This window comes from Aulostomus chinensis, chromosome 20 (genome assembly GCF_037954235.1).
Source record: "Aulostomus chinensis isolate RoL2024-O1b breed Wild chromosome 20, RoL_Achi_v1.0, whole genome shotgun sequence".
Taxonomy (NCBI): Eukaryota; Metazoa; Chordata; class Actinopteri; order Syngnathiformes; family Aulostomidae; genus Aulostomus; species Aulostomus chinensis.
The window spans coordinates 24533070-24555219 of record NC_141339.1 but is presented as its reverse complement, the minus strand read 5'-3'; the positions used below and the strand labels follow the sequence as shown (position 1 = coordinate 24555219).

The window sequence follows — 22150 nt, the reverse complement described above, 5'->3', positions numbered from 1 at the left end:
TAATCAACACAAAGCTCAAGTTTTCAAGGACAACTTTATTTTGAAAAATCGACTGAACCGGAAGTAGCCTTCAGTTGACCCAGAATCGAATTCCGTTGTGATGTCGGAGGAATTGTGAATTGGGCACTGGTTTTCTCCGCGGTGGGACAGTAATCGCGACTTTATTTGTGGAAACGCCGTGAAATCGGCGCGCCGAGTGGATGGGAGCCGCCTGGTGAGTGCAGACGTGGAGCGGGTTGAGCTAAGCTAACGGCCGTGAGGTAACCGAGACGTCCGCCGCTGTATACAAGACAGCTCAACGTCTCAGCTCCCTCGGCTGTCACGGCGGAGCGTCTCTGACGTGCCGCTCGGGTTATTTGACTGACCTGGGAATAATAAACGCCTAATATGTTTGCTACTGTAACGGTATTTCAGCCTAAATCCGCTCCATCCAGCCGCTAGCGCCCGTTGCTGTCTCGTTAGCCGTTAGCTCTGCTGGCTGATACGTGCTCTCTGTGTGCCGAATGTAACCCTGACAGCCGTCGACCATGAGCAACAGTCACCCACTGCGTCCTCTGGCCTCCGTGTCGGAGATTGACCACATCCACCTGCTGTCGGAGCAGCTGGGGGCGCTGGTGCTCGGGGAGGAGTACAGCGACGTCACCTTCATCGTGGAGGGGAAGCGCTTCCCCGCGCACAGGGTCATCTTGGCCGCCCGCTGCCACTACTTCAGGTACAACAGGTCTACCCTCTGGATCCTAGGGCCGCAGTGGTGCCGCACAACACCAGTTTTGGCCTTGTGTGCACCCCTTTCTTATATGTGTGTGTGTGTGTGTGTGGGGGGGGTGGGGGGGGTTGGTCTGCCAGTGTGGAGCCAGTTAGGAGGTTGCTTTCTGACACTTCAAAATCAGAAGCTGTTCCCTGTTCTGACTCAAAGCTGGCACTTTCATCTGTTAATTCCACAAAAACAAACAAAACAAGGGGATGCGAGTCTCGGCATAGTAAACGACACATCTGCCAAGTAAGGCACCCAAACTGCGACTGGAAAAGATGGACTGGTGTCATGAGAGCAGGTGTAGATTCCTCGAGGCCCCAGTACGGTAGTAACGCCACAGCATCCTTCAGCGTTGGCTGCAGCTGTGGGCCCGTCTGTGGGATTCATTCAGACCTCAGCTGGCGGGCGTAACCTGATGAGGCCAAGGAAACAAAGTTCATTGTAACGGAGTAAAGGAGGGCCTTGTTGGGCTAATTAGATCTTTGGCTGATCAGAACCAGCCGTCCAACGACTGGCAGAGACACTTGTTCAGGACAATGGGATTAACCCAAGATAAACACATCTCCTATGTATTTGCAAGATGAACCAACTTCCCCCCTCACGTCCCAGCAGGTACTCGAGTACTGGTACGCTGCTGGGATGTGATAATACTACAGGTGGTACACTGGGAGGTGTGGCTAACGCAGAGGTAAGCCAGGTAGAGTCAGTCCTGTTGTGTTTGTGGCCTTAAAAACCATCGTCACTCATGCTGGACAACCATGACAGGCTGATACTAGCTGGCAGTACCGGCCACTCATCAGGCTCCCTAACCTGACATTTTTAATGGAAGTATGAGGAAAAGGTCTTCAGAGTTAGTCTTTGTTGTCGTCCATTGAAAGACTACATTACTCCCTCTCTGCTCCTGAAGGGCACTTCTGTATGGCGGGATGAAGGAGTCCCAGCCCCAGGCGGAGGTGTGTCTGGAGGAGACGCGCGCCGAGGCCTTCTCCATGCTGCTACACTACCTGTATACGGGCCGAGCCAGTCTCAGCTCCGCCCGTGAGGAGGTGCTTCTTGACTTCCTGGGCCTGGCGCACCGCTATGGCCTCCAGCCCCTGGAGGACTCCACCTCCGAGTTCCTGCGCACCATCCTGCACACCAACAATGTGTGCCTGGTGTTTGATGTCGCTAGTCTCTACTCTCTGAGCGCGCTCAGTGCAGCCTGCTGCGCCTACATGGACAGACATGCTCCTGAAGTGTTGAGCTCTGACGGTTTCCTCCTGCTGTCAAAGGTAAGAGGCTGAGGGAACGTTCTCTGAAGTACTCCTGGCTCTCCTGACAAGACTTCTACTAGTACTGTCCACCAAATATACCTAGAAGATGGAATACTAGAGTAATGTGGGAAGTATTTATGTTTAGTTTGTATCTTTGCTGTAACATCTGGTCTACAGTTCTCTTTAACATCAGGTTCTTGATTCATGCGGTCCAGTCCAGCAGCGTGCCAGTCACTCTGTCAAGGACTACAGAACTCAACAGTTGGGTTCTGTTCATGTTCTCCATAGAGGAGTTGATTATCAGCCATGATGTCATCAGCTCGCCACCAGCCAGCATTTTCTAACAATATTATCTGCTCCTGTACAAGTTTCTGTGATATCAGCTCACAGAGAATGACTACACTACCCACAATCCTAAAGTATATCAACCATGTGTAGGATTGGTGGAGCACTTTCGCCCTGGCGATGTTGACTGAACTCATCGCTGTCAGCCATTTTTAGTTGAATGAGCCTGCCATCTTTGGAACCTGATGTTGACATTTTGATGTCATGTTGACTGACACCAGTGACACGTCAGCCAGAAACATGAAGCGTATCTCAAGCGACGAGTGTCCTTCGCGGCCTGGTGGGGTGAATATTGCCGGTAGTTACGTACACAGTCTTGTGACGCGACCTTCTCTCAGGTTTCCTTCTGTCTTTTTCGTGCCAAATCGAATATTTTATGGTCACGACTCATCTGCTTGCTGGATGTCCCCGTTTCTGCTATGGGAAATCAAAATATCACAGTTTTTCGTGAAGTGCCTCCATAACCAGATATGTTGGTAGGTGGGTGTCAGCTGCTGAGTTCCGTATGGAGGCAACCCGCACTCGCACACGTGTGGTGACTGAATAACCTGCACGTTTCTGTTCTTCAGATCGATCAACAATTGTTTGGGATGGACATTATGACAATTTTTCATGTTTCACAACTTCCAGTTTTGTCTAATAAATTTCTTTTGAGTCCAATGATCATCAGGAGTTTGTGACCTCAGCAGCGCGTTGATGGAGGAATTCTTGTGTGCAGACCGCCCTGCTGACCGTGGTCAGGCGCGACTCCTTCGCCGCCAGCGAGAAAGAGATCTTCCAGGCTTTGTGCCGCTGGTGCCGGCAGCACGGGGAAGGTGCTGAAACCCAGGAAGTGATGTCAGCTGTGCGGCTGCCGCTCATGACACTGACAGAGATGCTGAATGTGGTTCGACCGTCTGGCCTTCTCAGCCCAGACGACCTGCTGGACGCCATCAAGATGCGCTCCGAGAGCCGAAACATGGACCTCAACTTCCGGGGGATGCTGAGTCAGTGCTCCGCTGTGGTTTCACTGAGATGAATCCAAATATGAAGTCGAGAAGGTTTTGTGTGTGTTTAGTTAAGTTGCACGCTCGTGTCTTGGTGTTGTGTTTCAGTCCCAGAGGAGAACATCGCCACTATGAAGTACGGCGCTCAGGTTGTGAAAGGCGAGCTGAAGTCGGCGCTGCTGGATGGAGACACGCAGAACTACGACCTTGACCACGGCTTCTCCAGACATCCCATTGAGGAGGATGGCCGGGCTGGGATCCAGGTCAAATTGGGCCAGCCGTCCATCATCAACCATGTCCGCCTGCTGCTGTGGGACCGAGACAGCCGGTAAAACAAGCTCGCCGTGCTGGCCTCCGACTAACCATCACAACATGATAACAACATCAATATCAAGAGTCTGTCCTTCTTGAATGAACCTCATTTATAATGTGACTAACTGGCGGCCCGGTTCTGACCTGAGACGCTGTGGTTGATTTCAGGTCTTATTCCTACTACATCGAGGTGTCCATGGACGAGCTGGACTGGGTTCGTGTTGTGGACCATTCAAAGTACCTCTGCCGCTCCTGGCAGAATCTGTACTTCACACCACGGGTTTGCAGGTACAACAAACATAAACCAACTAACTAATCAGTAGTCAATAGATCGATTGATTGATCGTGGAAACATCATTAGCTGCAGTCTTAAACTGAGTTCTGATGGGGGTGACTGAAGCAAAGGCCTTTGAGCTCCCAGGCCGACCTCCACCAGCTGCCTGGACCAGGACTTTATGCCATTATTGGTTGTAATTCTTTCTTTTATTTACTGATTTATTTTCCTCTTCACTGGTGTTTTCAGAGCAGTGTACGTCCTTCAAGAATAGTGGGGGGACAGAGGGCGAGAGAGACGCCGTAACTTCTTGATGACGCGGTTAGCTTCAGGGCTAACCATTAGATGCTAACCATTAAGCAGTTGGAAAATAAAACACTGGACCTTTGCTTTGAGTTTTAGCATTCGCGGTAATCTGCAGCTGTGCGCAGGTGTGTTATGGCCGATGAGTCATGTGACCGGGCATGCGCCGATCTCATATCATTTTTTCTAATGGGAAGGTTTTTCTTCTCTCTTGGTTCTATTTATGTTTCAGGTATGTTCGTATCGTGGGGACACACAATACGGTCAACAAGGTCTTCCATCTGGTGGCTTTTGAATGTATGTTCACACACCGCCCGTACACCCTGGAGAACGGCCTTCTGGGTAAGTGACACCGACATGTTGCCTCTCATCACACTCACCTGCTCTGTTTCTGAGGAATCAAATCTAGTGGTACATCAGGTGTCTGACTCTGCACTCCTGTCTGCAGTACCTGGCGAGAATGTGGCCACCATCGCAGCATGTGCGAGCGTCATCGAGGGCGTCAGTCGTAGCAGAAACGCCCTGCTCAACGGTGACACGCGCAACTATGACTGGGACTCGGGCTACACCTGCCATCAGCTGGGCTCGGGGGCCATTGTCATCCAGCTGGCTCAGCCCTACTCCATCGGATCCTTGAGGTGGGTCAGGTCACATGGTCTCCAGGTATTCAGCTGGATTTACAGCCATGTTTTGCCAGGAAAGCCCTGAAATCACGTGACCACGCCTTCCTCCTCCTGTCAGGCTGCTGCTGTGGGACTGTGATGAGCGCTCCTACAGTTACTACATCGAAGTCTCCACCAATCAGCAGCAGTGGACCAAGGTGGTGGACCGCACCAGGGTGGCATGTCGGTGAGGCCCGATCTCTCGACTGGCCCTGATTCCTCTGGCTGGCTGTGGTTGTTGAACAAGTACATTTTGTTTCCTGCAAAGGATTTTTTTTTAAACCCAAACAAAGCAGCAGAATCGACAGTCAGCTTCTTGTTTACAGTCTTGGCACGCCGGTGAATGGTCATGTGATATGCATCTACATTTGTGTTACTTGTCATGGACAGAATTACTTCTTAAATAGTACTAATAGTATCAGTATTACTCGGAAAGTTGTTTTTCAGAAAGAAGAAGTGGATGTAGCTGCAGGCAAAGGTGTGTCTCTGGAACGTGTTCCTCAGCCTCCAGCTGACCGGCGTGAGCCTGACCTGCTGCTGGTCTTGCTTTCAGAAAATGAAACCTGCTTAAATTAGTACTAGATGAAAGTACTTATGATGTATCGTCATGTGTGTCCGATGAGGAGTTAGAAGAAGATGCAGTACAGGGAGTGTTGGGTGCCAGCTGATAAGTTTCTGTCTATGACTCTCAAGCCTGGACTGCCTCTGACGTGAAGGGGTTTTACCTCCTCGTGTTACAGATCCTGGCAGACCTTGAAATTTGACAACCAGCCGGCCTCCTTCATCCGCATCGTGGGGACTCACAACACTGCTAATGAGGTGAGAACTGTGGACAAGCTCGTGGAGCTCAGTCCGTCTTTGTAGATGCAATCTTTAGTCCGTTTTGGAGTTTGGGTTGCCTGGCCACTCAGTTCCAGAGACGAGGGACTCAAGGGAACATATCAAAGTCTCCTATTAAAAAACTTGTCAGCCTCTACTGGAGGTTTTGTGCGTCACAGTACCGGTGTTGTGGTGTTGCGTCCCTCGTCACCATCGGTATCGTTCTCCAGGTGTTCCACTGTGTCCACTTCGAGTGTCCCGCCCAGCTGGACACGGACGTGAATGAGGGCAGCCCAGGCCTGGACTCCTCTGATCCCGGTGCTGCCTCCCAGCTCCCACGACCCCAGCGACCTTCACGCACACACAGCCTGCTGCCCTCCCAGCCCTCCTCCTCCTCCTCATCTTCCTCACAGCCCCACCATTAAGAACCCTACCCCCATTGTGAGGAAGAACCACCTCAGAACGCCATTTTGCACAGCCTTCATCCTCCAGTTTGCACTGCTACGACGCTGCTAACGGCTCATCGTCATGTCCGGGTCCTCCTGTCCCACGTGCAGCGTTCGACTGGTTCATCCGCCGCAGCCTTCAGACTCCAGTCTTCCCAGTTCTGTTGTAACAGCCACTGACTCGTACACTTGTGTGAAGGTACCTTTAGCTACTACGACTCACAAGCCCGAGTCGCCACGGTGAAACCTTCTCCAAAGATGAGGCACTGAAAAGTGGTCGTACCGCACCTCCAAAGACCAGGGGATTTTAAGGGTTAATATTTCCAAAATAGATGGATTTTATCCTCAGACAAGCTATTTTTTTAGGGAATAAAAGGATTCTGCTCACTTTTCATACCATTGAGCTAGCAGAGTTTTCAAACTTTGGGATTAAATTCTTCAAAGGTTTGCCGAAGCCGCGGTGCTTTTCTGACGTTTGTATGCAAATGGCACCTAAAGTAATTATGCATTTGCATATTAAGTAATTACACTCTGGTGTGACGCTTTTGATACCTCAAGAAAAACCTCAAGATTGAATTAAGTGTCTTAATTTAGTATTTTAGGCACTTGGATCGAGCGGGGAAATGAATTAGATCAGAGGGGCTGAGAGGCTCGGACCAAATTCAGAACGCACTCGGGCGGCGAGGAGCGACGTCTAACACGCGAGCAGCTGCTATTGGCACTTTAACTCACTCAAGTTAACCGAAGTAAAAGTTGCAGCTTGGGTCTAATGACTGAAGTACAATACTGGAGCGACGGTGTTAATTTAAACAGCTCCTGATCTCAGATCTGTCACGTCTTTGTGTGTTTTCGAAGATTGTTTTGAATGCGTCGTGCTGTGGTTTGTTTCCTTCATGACTGTCGCACCTTTCAGTTGGAACGAAACGTTGAGTAGCCTGAGATGGCGGATGAATCCTCGTCATCGCATTAAAGACTTAGTCGGAAAAGTCTTCCTGAATAACTAATGAGAAGTCAAATACTGTTCAGCGTCATGGTGACGTAGAGAGAACACACTCCCCAGCAGCCGTGTGTGTGTGTGTGCGTGCGTGCGTGTGTGTGTTGTCTGAATATGATATTCAGTATCCATTTGTTTTGCCACTGATTGCATTTCACTGCCTCTTGTTCGATATGTCACCTGTCAAAAATGTGATTATGAAAATGTTAATTTTCACCCACGTCTGCTTGCCTGTCATTGCTCTTCAACACGGTGGACATGTTTGACACGGGTCCGTCTCATCCAGTGGGATCACTGCCTTCACGACGCTGCGACCCACTGACCTGTGATGGGCGGAGCTACCTGTGATGGGCGGGGCTGACTGAGGAGCAGTTTAATCATGAAACATTTCTGAATATATCATCTTGAGTCTGCACCGAGCCCTGGAGAGAGAGAGAATCTGGTAGCCGTGACTTATAACCTGGCTCCAAATACTTTGATGTACTTTGTGGCCACGAGATACGATTTGTCTTCACAATTAGATGAAATTATTGGCCACAATAAACTTTTGTGCTACACACACTGTGCAATTTGATTAACTTGTGACCACAAGCACTGCTTGGGACTTTGTGTCATAGGCAGGGCCAATGACGTAAGCTAATATTAGCTAACAGGTTCACCACATCGGCTTCATAAGGCAGCGCAGGAACAAGTCCTAGAAACCCGTGAATAAGTTCTGGTTGAGGAATGTCTGATTCCCTCGTCTCCAGGCCAGGGACCTGTTCACCACAGAGCTGATCCAATCACTCACAATCACATGGAACAATCCCACTGGCCGCTGGTGGAGGAACCAGGAGATGACCACTTCCTGTTGGGAAACAAACATTGTCCCTGACTTGCTAATTTTCTGTTGGACTACAAACACACCTCATCCCCCCACTGCAATACTCAGTTGATGGGAGTGAGGGGAGGCCCTGTTTGGTACAACAAGTGATTAGAAGACGGCCTCTGCCTCTCATTAACTCATTTCAACAATTAGAATTGGGAGCTGCATCTAGAGACTCAAATGCTGAAAAATATGGACATTTAAAGGTATGGAAACTGATTTCAGGTCAGTCTTTGCAGCTCCACAGTTCGATGGGTCGCTCCGAACAAACCCTTCTGTCCGTTCTCACTCAGTTCATCACACAAGCCGCTTGATGTTGAACTACAATGAGGTTGTTTCTTCATTTCATCGAGGACTATTGACATTTCTGGTTTGATGGACGCGTTTCCGGTCCAGCAGACCTCCCACCAGCGACGTGTGAATAGGGGTGGTCCTGACTTGTTACGAGGGGAAGGCCTTGTTCAGTCTATTTATTTTTTCTTTTCTCGCACCCACCCTTGTATTTAACGGTGTCGGGATTGTATTTCATCCGTATCGATTGACAGCTGGCGGTTTTTCTACGGTTTTCCAGCTCGTGTGGAACACCGGGCCGCCCCCTCCTTCGCTGGTCGGTCGTAACGTCCGAGCGTCCAGCTGATTGCTTTCAGCGCTCCTCAATTATTCCGGTTCAAACTGAGCCGTTTTCTCGGACTCGACGGAGGAGTGTGTCCGCGGCTCCCATTTGCCACCTTTCTCACCAACTTGAGGACTTAAAAAAAAAGCAGGAGGACATTTTGTGTGTGTCCAGCTCGAGCGCTGGATCGCGTCTCCCGGTGAAGGACCAGGCCCCGGACTCATCCCCAGCCTCGCGTTCGCGTATTGTTGGCCGTCATGGGAGACACCAGCGAGCGAAGCAAAGCGCCGAGCCTGCCCCCCCGGTGCCCCTGTGGATTCTGGGGGTAAGAGTCATACAGTCCGGATTAAAGCTGCTTTCTTGGTCCTGGGAGGTGAATCCGGGCTAGAAACGGTGAACGGGTCGTCGGAACCCATTGTTGTTGTTCTGTTGTGCAGGCCGAGGGTGGGGGGTTGGGAAGTTGGCTAATAAATAAACCTGCTAGCTGAAAAACTCGCTTAATCGCCATCGTTGTATCAGTGTGTGCCGCCACATCAGTGGCTTGGGGTGTTTAGACGCGATTTGAAAGTGACGTACTGGAGACGGACGTGATTTACTGCTAGCAGGTTCCTTTTAAACCGGCCCCGTTCCCTCGAAGCACCCCGGAAAGAAGCAACACGGTGAAGCCCGTCGTGCTAATCAGGCTTTTATTGGGTTCCTTCAGTCCTTTGGACGCGTCAAGCAGTGGTTTCATGTCGGATGTGTTGTCTGGTGTGTTACTCCGTTGTTGGAAGAACCTTTGAAACATTGAATAATCCCAGCGACGACCACCACAGAGACCCACCTGGGACTGGCACATTTAAACCCTGCTGACATCATTCAACGGTGATGTCACACTCAACCAGGAAGATATGAGCCCACCTTTATCAGGCCTGAACATATGACTCGTCTTGACCCCCCCCCTCCCTTCCATCCCCTCCCCTCCCAAAGCCCAGCCTCCCTTTCCTGCCTTTATTTCGTGGTTTCCAGTAAGAAAATTTGAACCAGTTACACACCTGTCACTGTCAGGTGGCATAAACAGCGGTGTGTGTGTGTGTGTGTGTGTGTGTGTGTGTGTGTGTGTGTGTGTGTGTGTGTGTCTTAAGGCTGTCCCACACAGGCACCTTGCACATGTCACTCAAGGCCTCTTCAGGAGACTCTCACCAAGGTTATTCGAGATGCATCTGTCGGTCGGTTTTGAACGTTTCTTCCTGTTGTTTTTAGGAGGCCAAGTACTGCTGAGGACCGATGTGGTTCCGTGGGTCACGGTACCCTGCCTAATCTACTGAAAGCTTTAAAAAGCAGGAAATACAACCAGAGTCCCAGATCCACATTTTTTTCCAGCTCTTTCATTACCTGTTGTTACTTCGACCACCACCAGACTTCCCCATCATTCTTGTTGCTGGCATCGTGTTCAAGGTTGCATAGCGTTTGGCACCGGTCATACCCATCGTACCCAGCAGAACCTGCTCTTGGAGTTGTCCAAGAATGATTGTTGTTTTTAAAAAAAAGAAGAAAAAAAGAAACAACAATGCAGAAATCTGTTTGGCTAATGTGACTATTACTGTGTAACGCCACGTTTAGCATCCGCCATGATGATTCCAGAATCTGGAGTGGTGCCGTTTTTCCTCAGTCGATGTGAGGGTCTGAGGGCAGAGGGTGACGTCACGATGCCGTGTAAAGCTCTTTGACACCAACTGTTTGTCAGAACGGGCTGCACAAATAAAACTGCCTAGCCTGTAACCCAAAACAATTTAGACCACAAGCTCATAAATTACCTGTGACATGGCCGAGTTGTTGAAGTTGTCTTGGATGTCCTCCCTGCGTGTGACGCTAGCGGCAGGCGTGCTGCTCGTACTGCTAGCTAACGTTACTGCAGGGGACTTGGCTTTGATGCTACTTTTTAAGATGCGGAAAACCATGCAGTCATTGAGTGTGGATGCTAAAGGTTCTTCATCAGGCTGGGCTGAAGCACACGGCGCTTCTAAGTGAACGAGCTTAAACAGACACGAATGAATTCGTCAGATGAATCCCAAAGCAGTTAATTTGAATTGTGTGTACAGACTGGTGACGTGTGTCATGGTCTGTCAGGGCGGGTCCTGGTCCAGGGTGAGCTACAGAATAGAATCTGGATCAGTATCATGTTTGTCTGTCCCACGGTCCGAAACCTTCATATTCATGAGTCTGATGCGTTCAGGTGCAGTCATGGTCGCGTTCTGTCAAAAGTAATCAGCTGTTAAATGTCTGAGCGGCAGGTTTTCATGAAACCGCTGCTGTCGTTGGACGCATCGTCTCAGGCGCTTCTTAATCTGCTTGGATTGGCAGGAAACCCGACCTTCATGACGTTTGTGCCAAAAACCATCCGACCTGCATTTTATGGTACTCAGGGATTTGAACAGCCATTGCAATCATCGCACCCCGACATCATCTGTTATACAGCTGGCTAGGACACAGCGGTTTACCAGCACCTCAAATGCACCACGAGAACAATGTCTCCTGGGAGGTTACAGCGGGTTCATGGTCGATCGCCAGCGTAGATCTGTTACCTGTGAATCACATTGGCGTCACGTCTCCCGTCTTCCGTCCCGTCGCCTCTCCGACTTCTCCTGTATTCCTAACGGGGGCATCAGTGTCTGGGAGCACAGGTGAATGACAAAACACACAAACTGTAGTTGAGCTGTACAATCAAATCAGTTAATCAATGAGTTGATTGATAGACAGCCATCAGCTATTTAGATTATCAAATCATTTCATTGTGACTCAAAGCAAAGATGTCAAACTCTTCTGATTCTTGAACATGTGGTTTGCTGCTGGTTGACGTCTGTCAGAGAATGAAGAGCCCGACGGGTGCACACGCCAGTTTAGATGTGGAGACCAATCGATTTTGAAATTAACGGGCGGATCAATCGACGCTGACAGAAATGGTTGTGGCAGCTTTACTGCAGAGGACTTCTGAGAACACGGAACCCGTTAAAAGTATTATCTCCTGTATTGATTAGCGGTCAGGGTCCGTTGACCCTCAGCGTCACGTCCTGCTTCCTGTTCCTGTCCTGCTGAACGCCGGCTCCTCGAGGAGCTGACATGTTAGGTGCTGCTGGATGAGTCGCACACTTCCTAACAAGGACGTGGAAAAGCTGTGCGGCTCCCGCTTTGCCTCTACTCACTGCTGATGGTGTGAAAATGACAGAGAAGGCTGGTAGGTGAGAGGGCAACGAACCAGGGAGCGAACCAGGGAGCGAACCAGGGAGCGAACCAGGGAGCGAACCAGGGAACGAACCAGGGAGCGAACCAGGGAGCGAACCAGGGAACGAACCAGGAGCGAACCAGGGAACGAGGAGGAGCTGTGTTGAGGACATGTCTAATATGGTATCTATTAATGGTGGTGGTGGCTGGTGAGTCTTCATGAAGCTCCACTCAGCTACGTCACATCCTGACAGGTCACCTCAGGTGTAACAGATCAAACCATTATGGTTCTGTTTGGTGTTCCAAAGCCATCACAGCAGCTACCGGGTCCTGGTCCAGCTAAACAGAACAGGAACACAATGGGTGCACGTTTCCACTGGCTCAGGACAGGTGTGTTCCCACTGGTACCACGTCAGCGTGGCTGGACTCACTAGCTGAGAGTTCCCTGGTGTAATTAGTGTGTGACACCACAACAACAATGGAGGACGTGGAGGCGGCGTGACGCCTGCTGCTCGTCAGGGGTTTTTGCTTCAACTAAAAGTGAGGGAGGACAGACAGGCGAGGCTTCAAGTGGTGAAACAGAACCCCCAAGAATAAGAGACTTCACCGAGCTCCTTAAATTAAAAGTGTCAAATCGTCGAAGAATGTTTAACGTGGTTAAATATTAAGCTATAAAAAAACTTAAACTCTCTTAATTTGGGCCATCTTTGGGCAGACGTAAAGAAACAGCGTTTAGCCTTCGAAGCATTTAGAGGGCGGAGTCAGGATGTCAGAGATGGCGTCCCACTGTTGTCAGCTGTGTTATAAATGCAGCTCAAGTGGTCACAGCCAGTCTGAACACACGTCCAGCTCGTCCTGTGGTGTCTTTCACTTCCGGTGGCAGCCATGTTGGATTGCTGAGTTTCTCTTCAATAACCCACACGTCTTGATGACTCTAGTGTTGTGACCTCATGCTGAGCGAGGAGGTGTGGTTGTTGCACTCTTTTCCAGCTCTCCGTCTCCTGGCCTGTTAAACCTCCTAAATGTTTGTGTGAAAACCACTTTGCATTTTGGGGAAGACAAGAAAAGCTCTTGAGTTTCAACGCGGTTCATCTTTATTTTGAAACGTTCCGATGTGTGGTTGCACCATCGCAGTCTTGAGTTTACATCAGAGTTGCTTGCAGGTCCTGTGATTGTGGCAGTGTCGTTTTGAAACTCTGTGACGTACAGGTGAAACCACAGGAGCCAAAGTGGTCAGTGACAGATGGCGGTGGGTTGAAACGACTGTGGGTGATGCCGTTTGTACCAAATTCAGTCGGTGCTGGTATGTAGCTGCGAGATCTTGTCAGCGCTTGGGGAAGGAACCCGTAGCAATCACTCGTTCCCACCACAACCAGAAGGAACACAGCAAATCTGGGATTCAGACCGGGTGTTGCCACTGTGCCGAGACGGCTGGAGGTCAGCACTTCCAGTCTAAGATCTCAGGTGAATACGGGCGGAGCTCTGTGACATTTAGCCTCTCCACCACAGTTTGGTGACTCAAGGTCCTGGAGTCCTGACGTTGGTCCTCACAAGAGCTGTTGTCCCTGAACGTCTCTGTCTTGTGTCCCCGCAGGTCCAGTAAAACCATGAACCTCTGCTCCAAATGTTTTGCTGGTAAGTGGTCTTCAGCACTCCGATGGAGTTAACTGGTTTATTGTGTCTCCGTGACGCGTGGTCACGACGGCCTGTTCAATACCAAGTGTTCCTCTGAGTCTACGTGGAGGAGGAGCTCCAGTTTAGGCCACCGAGCCTGAAGACTAAGCCTCAATCCTTCCTCTGAAGCAGCAAAATGTTTCGGTTGAACAGGGAGAGTAACTCCCAACAGAGTTTGACCTGATCACGACGCCCAAGACTCGACCTGTGCAGCTATGACCTGCCAGATGAGTGATGATGAATGTTTGGGAATCATGGTTGGTGACCAGTAAAACCAGCATGAGACACCAGTAACACCTAGAATAGACTGGAGTAGAAGTGGGTTAGATCACACGTGGAGCCAGACCATGTCACCCCACCACCCTGGGGGGATGACTAGTAGTGGGTGACACTTCCCGCTACCAGTTGTTGTGCTAAGCTAACTAGCATATTTTCTCCTCAGCTGCATCACAAATAGGAGTCCTTTGTTTTGACTGTCTGTGCCTTGTCTCACGTCCTCATCCTGTCTTTATGTTACTCTCCTCTCGCCGTCCTTGGCCTCAGACATCCAGAAGAAGCAGCCCGACGAGGACTGTCCCTCCAAGCCCCTCCAAAGCACTGGGAGTAGCCAATCGTCCGTCTTCAGCAGCGAGACGAGCAGTAGCAGTAACCAGTCTCTGTTGTCGTCGCAGCCCTCTAGCTCTGAGCAGCCGTCAGCCGAAGAGCCGTCGCCCACGTTTGCCAACACAAGAGAAGGTAGGACGAACTTGAGTCGTGACTAAAGGCGTTTTCACACCAAGTGCGACTTGAATTTTTCACGTATGAAGTTTACATGTAAAGTCTGTGTAGAGAGGCGAATAGACGCGTGATAGATTCGTGTGTATCCTCGCCGGGCGGCTGGAATAACAACGCAAATGGAAATTTGTGTTTTCAACTTGAGCAACAAATTGGCATGGCGTTGTGTCGAGAGAGCCTATCAGCCTTGAGAATCCCCTGGCGTCAGTGACGTCAACGGTCCTGCCGCCAGTAGTTGGTGTCCATCCGTGATATCCTGGCACCGATCCTCGCCAACAGGTCATCGAACTCGGCCCTCGTCAGCCAGAAGTACCGCTGGAAACGGCTGTTGTCCAGGCGCAGTTCCTGGAGAAAGTGATGAAATTCACCCAGCTGTGTGCACCTCTGGATTGTGCCATGGATCCAGATACAGCAGCGTTTGGTTTTCCTCCGTATCAGGTCAGCCATGCTTGACGATTGAAAGAAATGGCAAAAATAAACTCTCCTTGCGGCGGACTGAGTTTGCGCGAATGACACAAATAAAACCAAATGATCCAGCGGTCAAATTTGTGCGAATAAAGCGACGCGTTTGGTGTGAACACAGCTTAAGAATGTCAGAGATGCCTTCATGTTTGGATGAGAAAAAAAAACCAAGAGAATGTTTCCATCTTGTCTCCTCGTTCGTGGTCTGTAGGTTTGTCCAGCACAGAAACGGCCCAGGGCACCCTCTGTACACCCACAAAACGTCCTCGAGAATCAGGTACAGTAGGCTGCCGCCTCCTGCTGGTGACCCGGCACGACCTGCCCCACTTCCTCCTCTAACTCTGCCATTCTCTTATCAGCCTCGGGCTCTGAGACCGAGGCAACGCCAGAGAAGCGACCACGGACAGAAGAGAAAGAAGGCAGCAGTGAGGAGGGCCACGGCACGCCTAAGCAGAAGAACCGCCGGCGCTGCTTTCGCTGCCAAACCAAACTGGAGCTGGTACAGCAGGAACTGGGCTCCTGTCGCTGCGGTCAGTCGCAGCACGCCGACGCATGTCTTCACGACCCGAACGACCAGGCACTTGTTAACCTGAATGTCCATCTCTGTCCCCCTGGCAGGTTATGTATTCTGTATGCTTCACCGTCTTCCAGAGCAGCACGACTGCCTGTTCGACCATCTGGGCCGCGGGCGCGAGGAGGCCGTGCTCAAGATGGTGAAGCTGGACCGCAAGGTGGGTCGCTCGTGCCAACGCATCGGGGAGGAGTGCTCCTGATTAGCCACACCCTCCAGGTCAAGATGAGGCGCTTACAAAGAGGAGGAGGAGGAGGAGGAGGAGGAGGAGGAGGAGGAGTGACACTTGGATTGATGGGTGGGGGGAGGGGGGTGGGGGGGGGAGGGGGGTGGGGTGGGGAAGAAACCTCACGATGTCCAACATCTGACCCGGCGATTTTGGAGCTTGATGCCGCCCCCCTGTTGATGCCCTGATTTCCTGCTGGGAGCATCTGCTCGTACCCGCTCTGGGTCCGGCCCTCGGCGGGGCCATGTTTACTGTAACATGTTCACACACACAGCCTTAACCCCGCCCCCTGTCTTCAGAGGAGGGACGCCACAGAGACAGATCCAGTTCCACCGCATCTTGCCACGGCGTCCTTCTCTTCGCTCACACTCCCTCGTTTCAAGTCCAGGACGATTTGGATTCTGTTGTTTTCTCTCATTCTTCTTGGCCGCAGGGCTCAGCTCGTTCCCTCGGCCGCTCCTCAGGTCTTCATCACGGGGTTGGAGCATCAAACCTGTAACCCCGCCTTCCTCTTCTTCTTTCTTCCACCAGGTCCGTGTGCACCCACACACGGCACCAGAAACGTCATTGTGCAGGTTTGATAATGAGGCCGTTTGAGGACGCTGCCTCTTTTTGTTTCTTCGTGGTCGTCATGGTGATCTGCTCTGTTTTTACTGTTTGACCACAACGGCGTGGAGGACAAAGCAGCCGATCCCTGCCTCTACTCACACGGACGAAAACAAAAATAAATATTAAAATAGTAAATAAAAACCACACTACCGGACCCTCAGAAGACCCCCCCTCCTTTTTCAGTTGGGTGAGTGCTACTGTCCTAACATGGAATACGACTGAATTTTTGTATTCAAATGAAGAGTTCTTCGCCAAAACGCTGCGTTCAAGCTCACCGCTGAGTTTCGCCACGATTGTTGACCACCAGTCAGAAATCACCTGCGACCCTAAAAATGATTCTAATTTATTTCTTATTTTGTGTTCTGTGGGTGAGTTCAGGTGTCATCTGTGTGTGGGGATATGGGGAACATCATTCTTGAAATGTTTTGCTTTTCCCACCTTGATTGTTGCTGAGGGTGCAATTACGCTTGTGAGCAAAATCGTTCTTTGAGAGTTCACATCTGTGACGTCAGAAAGACGCAACCGAGGAGCCAAGTCACTTTTAAACTCCTTGAAAAACAAAAATAAGTTCTTTGCTGATGCAAGAATATGTTTACATGGATGGCAGCTAAACCCATAAATGAGTTCTTGTCGAAGGTCTGGTTCCGTGGTCGGTGGTTCCCAGCAGGTGGGGATGATAGCAGGTTCAGTTCTACACAACACCAGACCGGTGGATGTCGGAGGTTCAGTTCTACATCAGATCCACCAGCCTGAAGCTCAGTGGTGGTGACCTTGAAGTCATGTGACCCTGGTGTAGCTCCTTCCTAGGCTAACGTTAGCTTAGCACTGCTAACGTAGCATCCAGGCTTCCAGCATCATCAGAGGGTTCATTAGTGAAGATGATCTTGATGAACTGAACCTGGAAGATCATCAACTTTTGTTCACCAGAGCTGATTTACTGGTTCAATCACCACAATCACATGGAGCGATCCTATTGGCTGCTGGGGGAGGAATCTGGAGATGAGCACTTCCTGTTGGTGGAGGAACCAGGAGATGAGCACTTCCTGTTGGTGGAGGAACCAGGAGATGACCACTCCCTGTTGGTGGAGGAACCAGGAGATGACCACTTCCTGTTAGACTGCAAACAGACCTCATCTGCATGATGCAGTTCAGTCCACTCATGACTGAAGACACGCCCACATTGCGTTTTTCAGCATTTGACCTCAAACACAACGTTTCCTTGCTAATTATGCTAAACTGCATGAGAGTTGTGACATGTTTGCCTGCGGGTCACAAAATGGTACAAACTCTTAACCACTTCAGTTACGACGGTGTAAACACATCGAGGCGCTCCAGTCATGTGACTCAGACCATCGTATTCCACACCTGAATTATACATTCGTTTACTCTGAACCACGGCTGCATGACTTTGGAAAAATATTTGAGGAATATTTTGTTGATACTGGGGTTAATGTTAAGTGTAATTAGTCTCCGTGCGACATCTCCAACTGCCCTCAGATCAGCTGTCGGGATCATGAAGCTCTTCTGTGGTGAGAGAAAATGTTGGAAATGTAAACACCTGTGGATGGAGGGAATGTCTTTCCTGCAGCAGAGTCAGAACGCTGCTGCTGGGGGATCTCTCCAGGCGGGACCGGGTCCGACCGCTCCTAAAGGTCTTGCGGATCCGTCTGACTGCCGTGTGGCTCCGGGTCACTGGCGTCCATGTAAACATGGTTCTGATTGTCTTCTCGTTGGCGTAACAACGGAGATCCTCTGACGTCACAGATGGAAGCTGCTCCGGCGTCTCACTAAGCCCCTCCCCCTCATTTGCTCTTAATCATCTGACTGCTTGTTTTGTGCATATTGTTCTGTAACAAATCTCTTAAAGGGGAATTCCACCAAAATGTTGCTTTTGTGATGTTTAAAGTTTAAATCTTTGGTTTGTGACATTTAGCACCTGAAGGTGCGTTCAAGTATGAATTAGCTGTGGGACGATAAAATGTTCCTCAGTGTCACGAGAAATCAACTTGACGCCAGGTCGTTTCTTGATATGGTGAGAAGAACCGCGCCACTGAACTATGCTAACCCTCATTCACATCACGTGCCCGCCGCCAAAGTCGACGAGAACGCAGCGAGCGATTGAGGGAGTGCGGCTGGTTCTTGTTTTGATATTTTGAAATTTTCTTTTTGAGTGGTAATGAAAAATGGAAGAATCGGTTCTCTTTCTGTACCTTTTTAAAGACAAATTATTTAACCGTGTATCAGTTTGAGTTACTCACACCCTAGCGTAGCGTGGCATATTTAGTTCAATGTATAAAAAAAAGCAAGAACATAATTCTGTCCTATTTTCTCCTTTTTAATTTTATCGTGTTCCATTTTCTGCTGAGGAAAATAAACTGGATTAGAGGATGAGGTGTGTGTGGGTGTGTGTGTGAGTGTGTGTTTGATTCACCCGAAGGGAACCCGTCACCCTTGGTCCCGTCCTGGTTCTGTGGTTGAGGCTTTGGCATCAGCAGGGTTCTCCTGGTGTGGTGTAGGTAACCAATACTGCACGAATGGAATCTAGATGTGCTGTCATACACCAGACAGACGGAGGATTTGGCAGCACCTTTACTGTAATGCTGCATTCAAGGAACGTGGGAATAATCACGACCGCAGCTGGGAGACATGACCTCAGCTAGGTGGAGACAATTTCTTAACCTGAGTTGACCTTTGACCTACTGAAACATGGAGGGCAAATGTCTGGCTCATAGTAACATTCAGAATTTATGCTTCAACTAAATGTGTATTACAGTACTCAACGTGCCAGGAGTATCTGAACAGTATTTTACTGTGTCAAAGTACTACAGTGGAATAGTGAAAACTGCAGTGCAAAGTGGGAGACGCAGATATTTCCAGGAATGTGCTGTGAGGACAACAGGATGTGACATCATCTGATGTCAGCGGCTCTGCCTTCAGCCCTGCAGGTACAAACTAACGCCAGTCAGGGTGGCCCAACATGGGGCCCGTGGGCTCAAAATGATCCTGGCAGAAGGTTGCAGTTCGCTCACCTGGTCAGTGAACACATTCAGGACGGGAAAACTTTGTGGTAGTTTTCATGCAGACGTTGCTGCTCCTGCGGCTTCGCTGTGCAGAGACGGAGCTCTAAAGCCCCGGCCCCCAGGGGCCCCACCACCAGTCTGAAGCTGCATTTCTGAAAAATATCAGCGCCATCATAAACACCTGTCTCTCACTCACAACACACACACCTGCTGCTGCTCTACTGCGGTCTGTGTTCCCACTTAGTTGGAGACAGTGGTTCCTTACGTTCTCGAGGCAAATTCGGTTCGGTTTTGAGGTTCTACTCAGAACCGGTCCTGAGCTCTGGGTGGCAGCAGGGGGACGTGTCTCCGCTACCGTGCCGCCAGGTGGCGCTGGAACACCGGAGCTCACCTGCCGCCAGCGCTCGGCTGGTCTGCAGGTCTCTGTGTCTGCAGGTCTCTGAGCGTTTGTTACGTCATAACCGTGAGGCTCGCCCTCGTGCTGATGTCTGTCATACTCGCCTTTCTTCAATTCTTCTTCTCTTCTCACTCCGGCGGAGTGTCGTCACATTTTTAGTTCACAGAAAGACACTCAGGTGAAAATATCTCAGTTTCAACCCACGTCTGCGTCTCGGACACGTGACGTCACCTTGTCAGCTGACCTCAGCGATCAGTCCAGTGATTGTCATTTCTTAGTTTGTAGTAAATTTGATGTTTGTGTCGTCACTGGTCAGGTTGTTTGGAGGGGATTTTAGTGAACCAAACTGCCACCGCGCGGAAGGAACCACGTCGACCGCGAGAAGTAGAACTACTCACGGTTCCGTGAACTTCGGTTCTAGTTTGGTGATAGATTCGTTCGTAACAACGTTCCCACCTCCCGCCAGAGGCGCTTGATGTTCTTCTTCTGCTGCTCTGCTGTGTCAGCAGGTGGCGCGCGCGCACCCACAAACCTCCAGGAGGAACAAGCCCCCCCTCCCCGCAGAGAGACAGAGAGAGAGAGAGAGCGAGCTGTGCTTGGTGTGTCTCCGTTACCGGGACCGGGACCGGTCGGACTCGCTCGCGTGTGTGTGTCTTCTTCTTCTGCTCCGTAATAAGATGCGGTGGTTGTGACGGCGGCCAGGCTGCGGGCGCCGCCGGCTCCTCCTGACCGGGGATGAAGCGCGTGTGTCGGAGGCTGGCGGTGGCCGTGGCGCTGCTGGTGTGGCTGGGAGCGCTGGTCTACCTGCTGGTGCTCAGCCGGAGGAGGCTACCGGAGCCTGGCGGCGGCGGCGGCGGCGGGGCGGCGGGAGCCGCAGGGTCAGCGGCGGGCGACCACCAGGTGAGAAGTATACACACAAGTACTACAGTTACTGCCACATGTGTGAGGGAGGTGTCATACTCTTACTTCGTACACCGAGTTTGTCTCGGCGGGTTAGAAACTCCAGAACAAAGTTGAGCCGGAGACGCCGTTTAACGGCTCCGGGATCAGAGAAACTTTACCGACGCCGAAGCGCGAGGGAGGAAACCCGCGCCTCCTGTACCAGCACCTGCGTGTGTAGAACCGAGGGAGGGAGGGACACACACACACACGCGCACGCACGCACACACACACACACACACACACACACACACACACACACACACACACACACAGCTCACGTCAGCTCCCTAACGGAGAGAAAAAGAGATCAAACCTGATGTTCCGGAACCAGAACCAGATTGACGGAGATTTAGCCTGAAGTTTGTGGACTGGTAGCAAATACTGCGTCGATACTTCAAGTATCTTGTAGTTCTACTGATGTGGATCTCAAGTTCTAGTCTGGTTCTGTGAGGACCAGTGCGACCCTGATGAGAACTGGACTCGGAGCAGTAACGCTCTGGTCATGATGGGTCCTGGTCCTGGTTCTTCTGGTCTGGGTTTGAAAGGTTCAGCGTATATTGATGAACATCGGTTTCAGCACCAGGTGGTGCTGGAGAGTACACGTGTGAAGTATCTGTTGGTCAGGTGGAGTCAACTGAGTCATGTGATGTTTGTTCCATCATCTTACTTCCTGTAACTGCCAGGTGGTTTCCTGTTCTATAGTCAGGTGTCAAACATGGCTGCCTCCTCGCCACCCTAACCTCTCAGTCGTCACAGTGACGCATCACCAGGTTCTGAAGGAGGTTCTGACCACATCTGAGATGGTCTGGTCCGTCCGCTAGGAGGAGGACTACAGTATGTAAAAACTCGTCATTTCCTGTTGCCATCGGGTGGCACTATGACTCCTCTGACCCTAAACTCAATGGGTCCTCCTTCCATGGCCCAGGCTCCGCCCTGCCACCATGTTTGGAACCTCGTCAATTTGTGTTATCTTGAGAGCACCCACATCCACCCACCGCAGCGCCGCACGTTAGCAAACGCTGCTGTTGATGCTCCTGAGCGTCATCGTGGTTGTGATGTCAGAGCATGACGAGACAGAGCCTTGCAGTGTTCTCTCTCTCTCTCTCTCTCTCTCTCTCTCTCTCTCGCTCTCTCTCATGATAAACATCCACCATTTCCTGCTGAGACAGAAAAGTATCTCAGTTGTTAAAACAGTATTTTAGTTTAGGTTCTAAAGGTTCCATCGGAACATGAGCGAGAGTCGGGAGAGTGGCAGTCCAGATATCTGATTCTGTGTAGAACGAGAGCATGAAAACAGGAAATCAGAGATGGGTAATTGAAGAACTACAAATCCCAGAAGACACTGGTTCTGACCCAACACTTTTTCAAGTCACTACATTTCTTGACAGTGTGCTGCTGTGCTGCTGACGCGACGCCACCAAACAGATAATAGTGGAATATTCAGCGTGGTAGAAGTACACGCTAGAAAACTGACTGAAGTAAACTCTACTTCAGTAAAACTACAGAAGGCGATGTTTGGGTTTTTTTCGCTGTCGCGTCTGACATCACGAATGCACCGGTGGAGCCAGGATTATTCCAGGAGAAAGCAGAATGGAGGACAGTGACAGCGTTGCCATGGTTACTGTTTTAGGCGTTTGCTCCAGCTCAC

At 50.5% G+C, this 22150-nt stretch overlaps 3 protein-coding genes across 7 annotated transcripts in view; all 3 read left to right on the top strand.

Moving 5' to 3' along the window:
- The first annotated feature begins 39 nt into the window (after window positions 1-39).
- Window positions 40-7695, top strand: btbd9 (BTB (POZ) domain containing 9). Its single transcript, XM_086188956.1, has 11 exons — window positions 40-214; window positions 519-712; window positions 1662-2025; window positions 3071-3338; window positions 3447-3666; window positions 3819-3938; window positions 4460-4569; window positions 4676-4865; window positions 4969-5076; window positions 5630-5708; window positions 5939-7695. Exons 2-11 carry the CDS (start codon window positions 528-530, stop codon window positions 6131-6133), a joined length of 1839 nt encoding a protein of 612 aa, XP_086045082.1. The 5' UTR covers window positions 40-214; window positions 519-527; the 3' UTR covers window positions 6134-7695.
- Window positions 7696-7881: 186 nt separating this feature from the next.
- LOC147243412 (AN1-type zinc finger protein 3 homolog) lies at window positions 7882-15557 on the top strand. 3 transcript variants are annotated; one of them, XM_086188959.1, is made up of 6 exons: window positions 7882-8219; window positions 13422-13462; window positions 14045-14236; window positions 14949-15014; window positions 15097-15267; window positions 15356-15557. In XM_086188959.1, the coding sequence occupies exons 2-6, from the start codon at window positions 13435-13437 to the stop codon at window positions 15508-15510; spliced, it is 612 nt and encodes a 203-aa protein (XP_086045085.1). In that variant the 5' UTR covers window positions 7882-8219; window positions 13422-13434; the 3' UTR covers window positions 15511-15557. The 3 variants fall into 3 exon arrangements, with proteins under 3 accessions (XP_086045085.1, XP_086045084.1, XP_086045086.1); XM_086188958.1 differs by lacking the exon at window positions 7882-8219 and adding an exon at window positions 8376-8951; XM_086188960.1 differs by lacking the exon at window positions 7882-8219 and adding an exon at window positions 12876-13291.
- Window positions 15558-19885: 4328 nt separating this feature from the next.
- Window positions 19886-22150, top strand: part of galnt14 (UDP-N-acetyl-alpha-D-galactosamine:polypeptide N-acetylgalactosaminyltransferase 14 (GalNAc-T14)) — a 110491-nt gene continuing 108226 nt past the window's right edge. The window contains exon 1 of one of the 3 annotated variants that reach the window (XM_086190456.1): window positions 19886-20460. In XM_086190456.1, coding sequence (XP_086046582.1) covers window positions 20296-20460 — 165 coding nt within the window. In that variant the 5' untranslated portion in view covers window positions 19886-20295. The remainder of the gene's footprint in view (window positions 20461-22150) is intronic. The other 2 variants (XM_086190453.1, XM_086190454.1) reach the window with 2 other exon arrangements.

Coding starts and splice junctions, on each gene's coding strand:
- btbd9 (XM_086188956.1), top strand. CDS start 528: ATGAGCAACAGTCACCCACTGCGTCCTCTGGCCTCCGTGTCGGAGATT. Junction 4,570..4,675: donor CCTGGAGAACGGCCTTCTGG/GTAAGTGACACC, acceptor TCCTGTCTGCAG/TACCTGGCGAGAATGTGGCC. Junction 5,077..5,629: donor CGCACCAGGGTGGCATGTCG/GTGAGGCCCGAT, acceptor CTCGTGTTACAG/ATCCTGGCAGACCTTGAAAT.
- LOC147243412 (XM_086188958.1), top strand. CDS start 8,884: ATGGGAGACACCAGCGAGCGAAGCAAAGCGCCGAGCCTGCCCCCCCGG. Junction 13,463..14,044: donor CTGCTCCAAATGTTTTGCTG/GTAAGTGGTCTT, acceptor CCTTGGCCTCAG/ACATCCAGAAGAAGCAGCCC. Junction 14,237..14,948: donor GTTTGCCAACACAAGAGAAG/GTAGGACGAACT, acceptor CGTGGTCTGTAG/GTTTGTCCAGCACAGAAACG.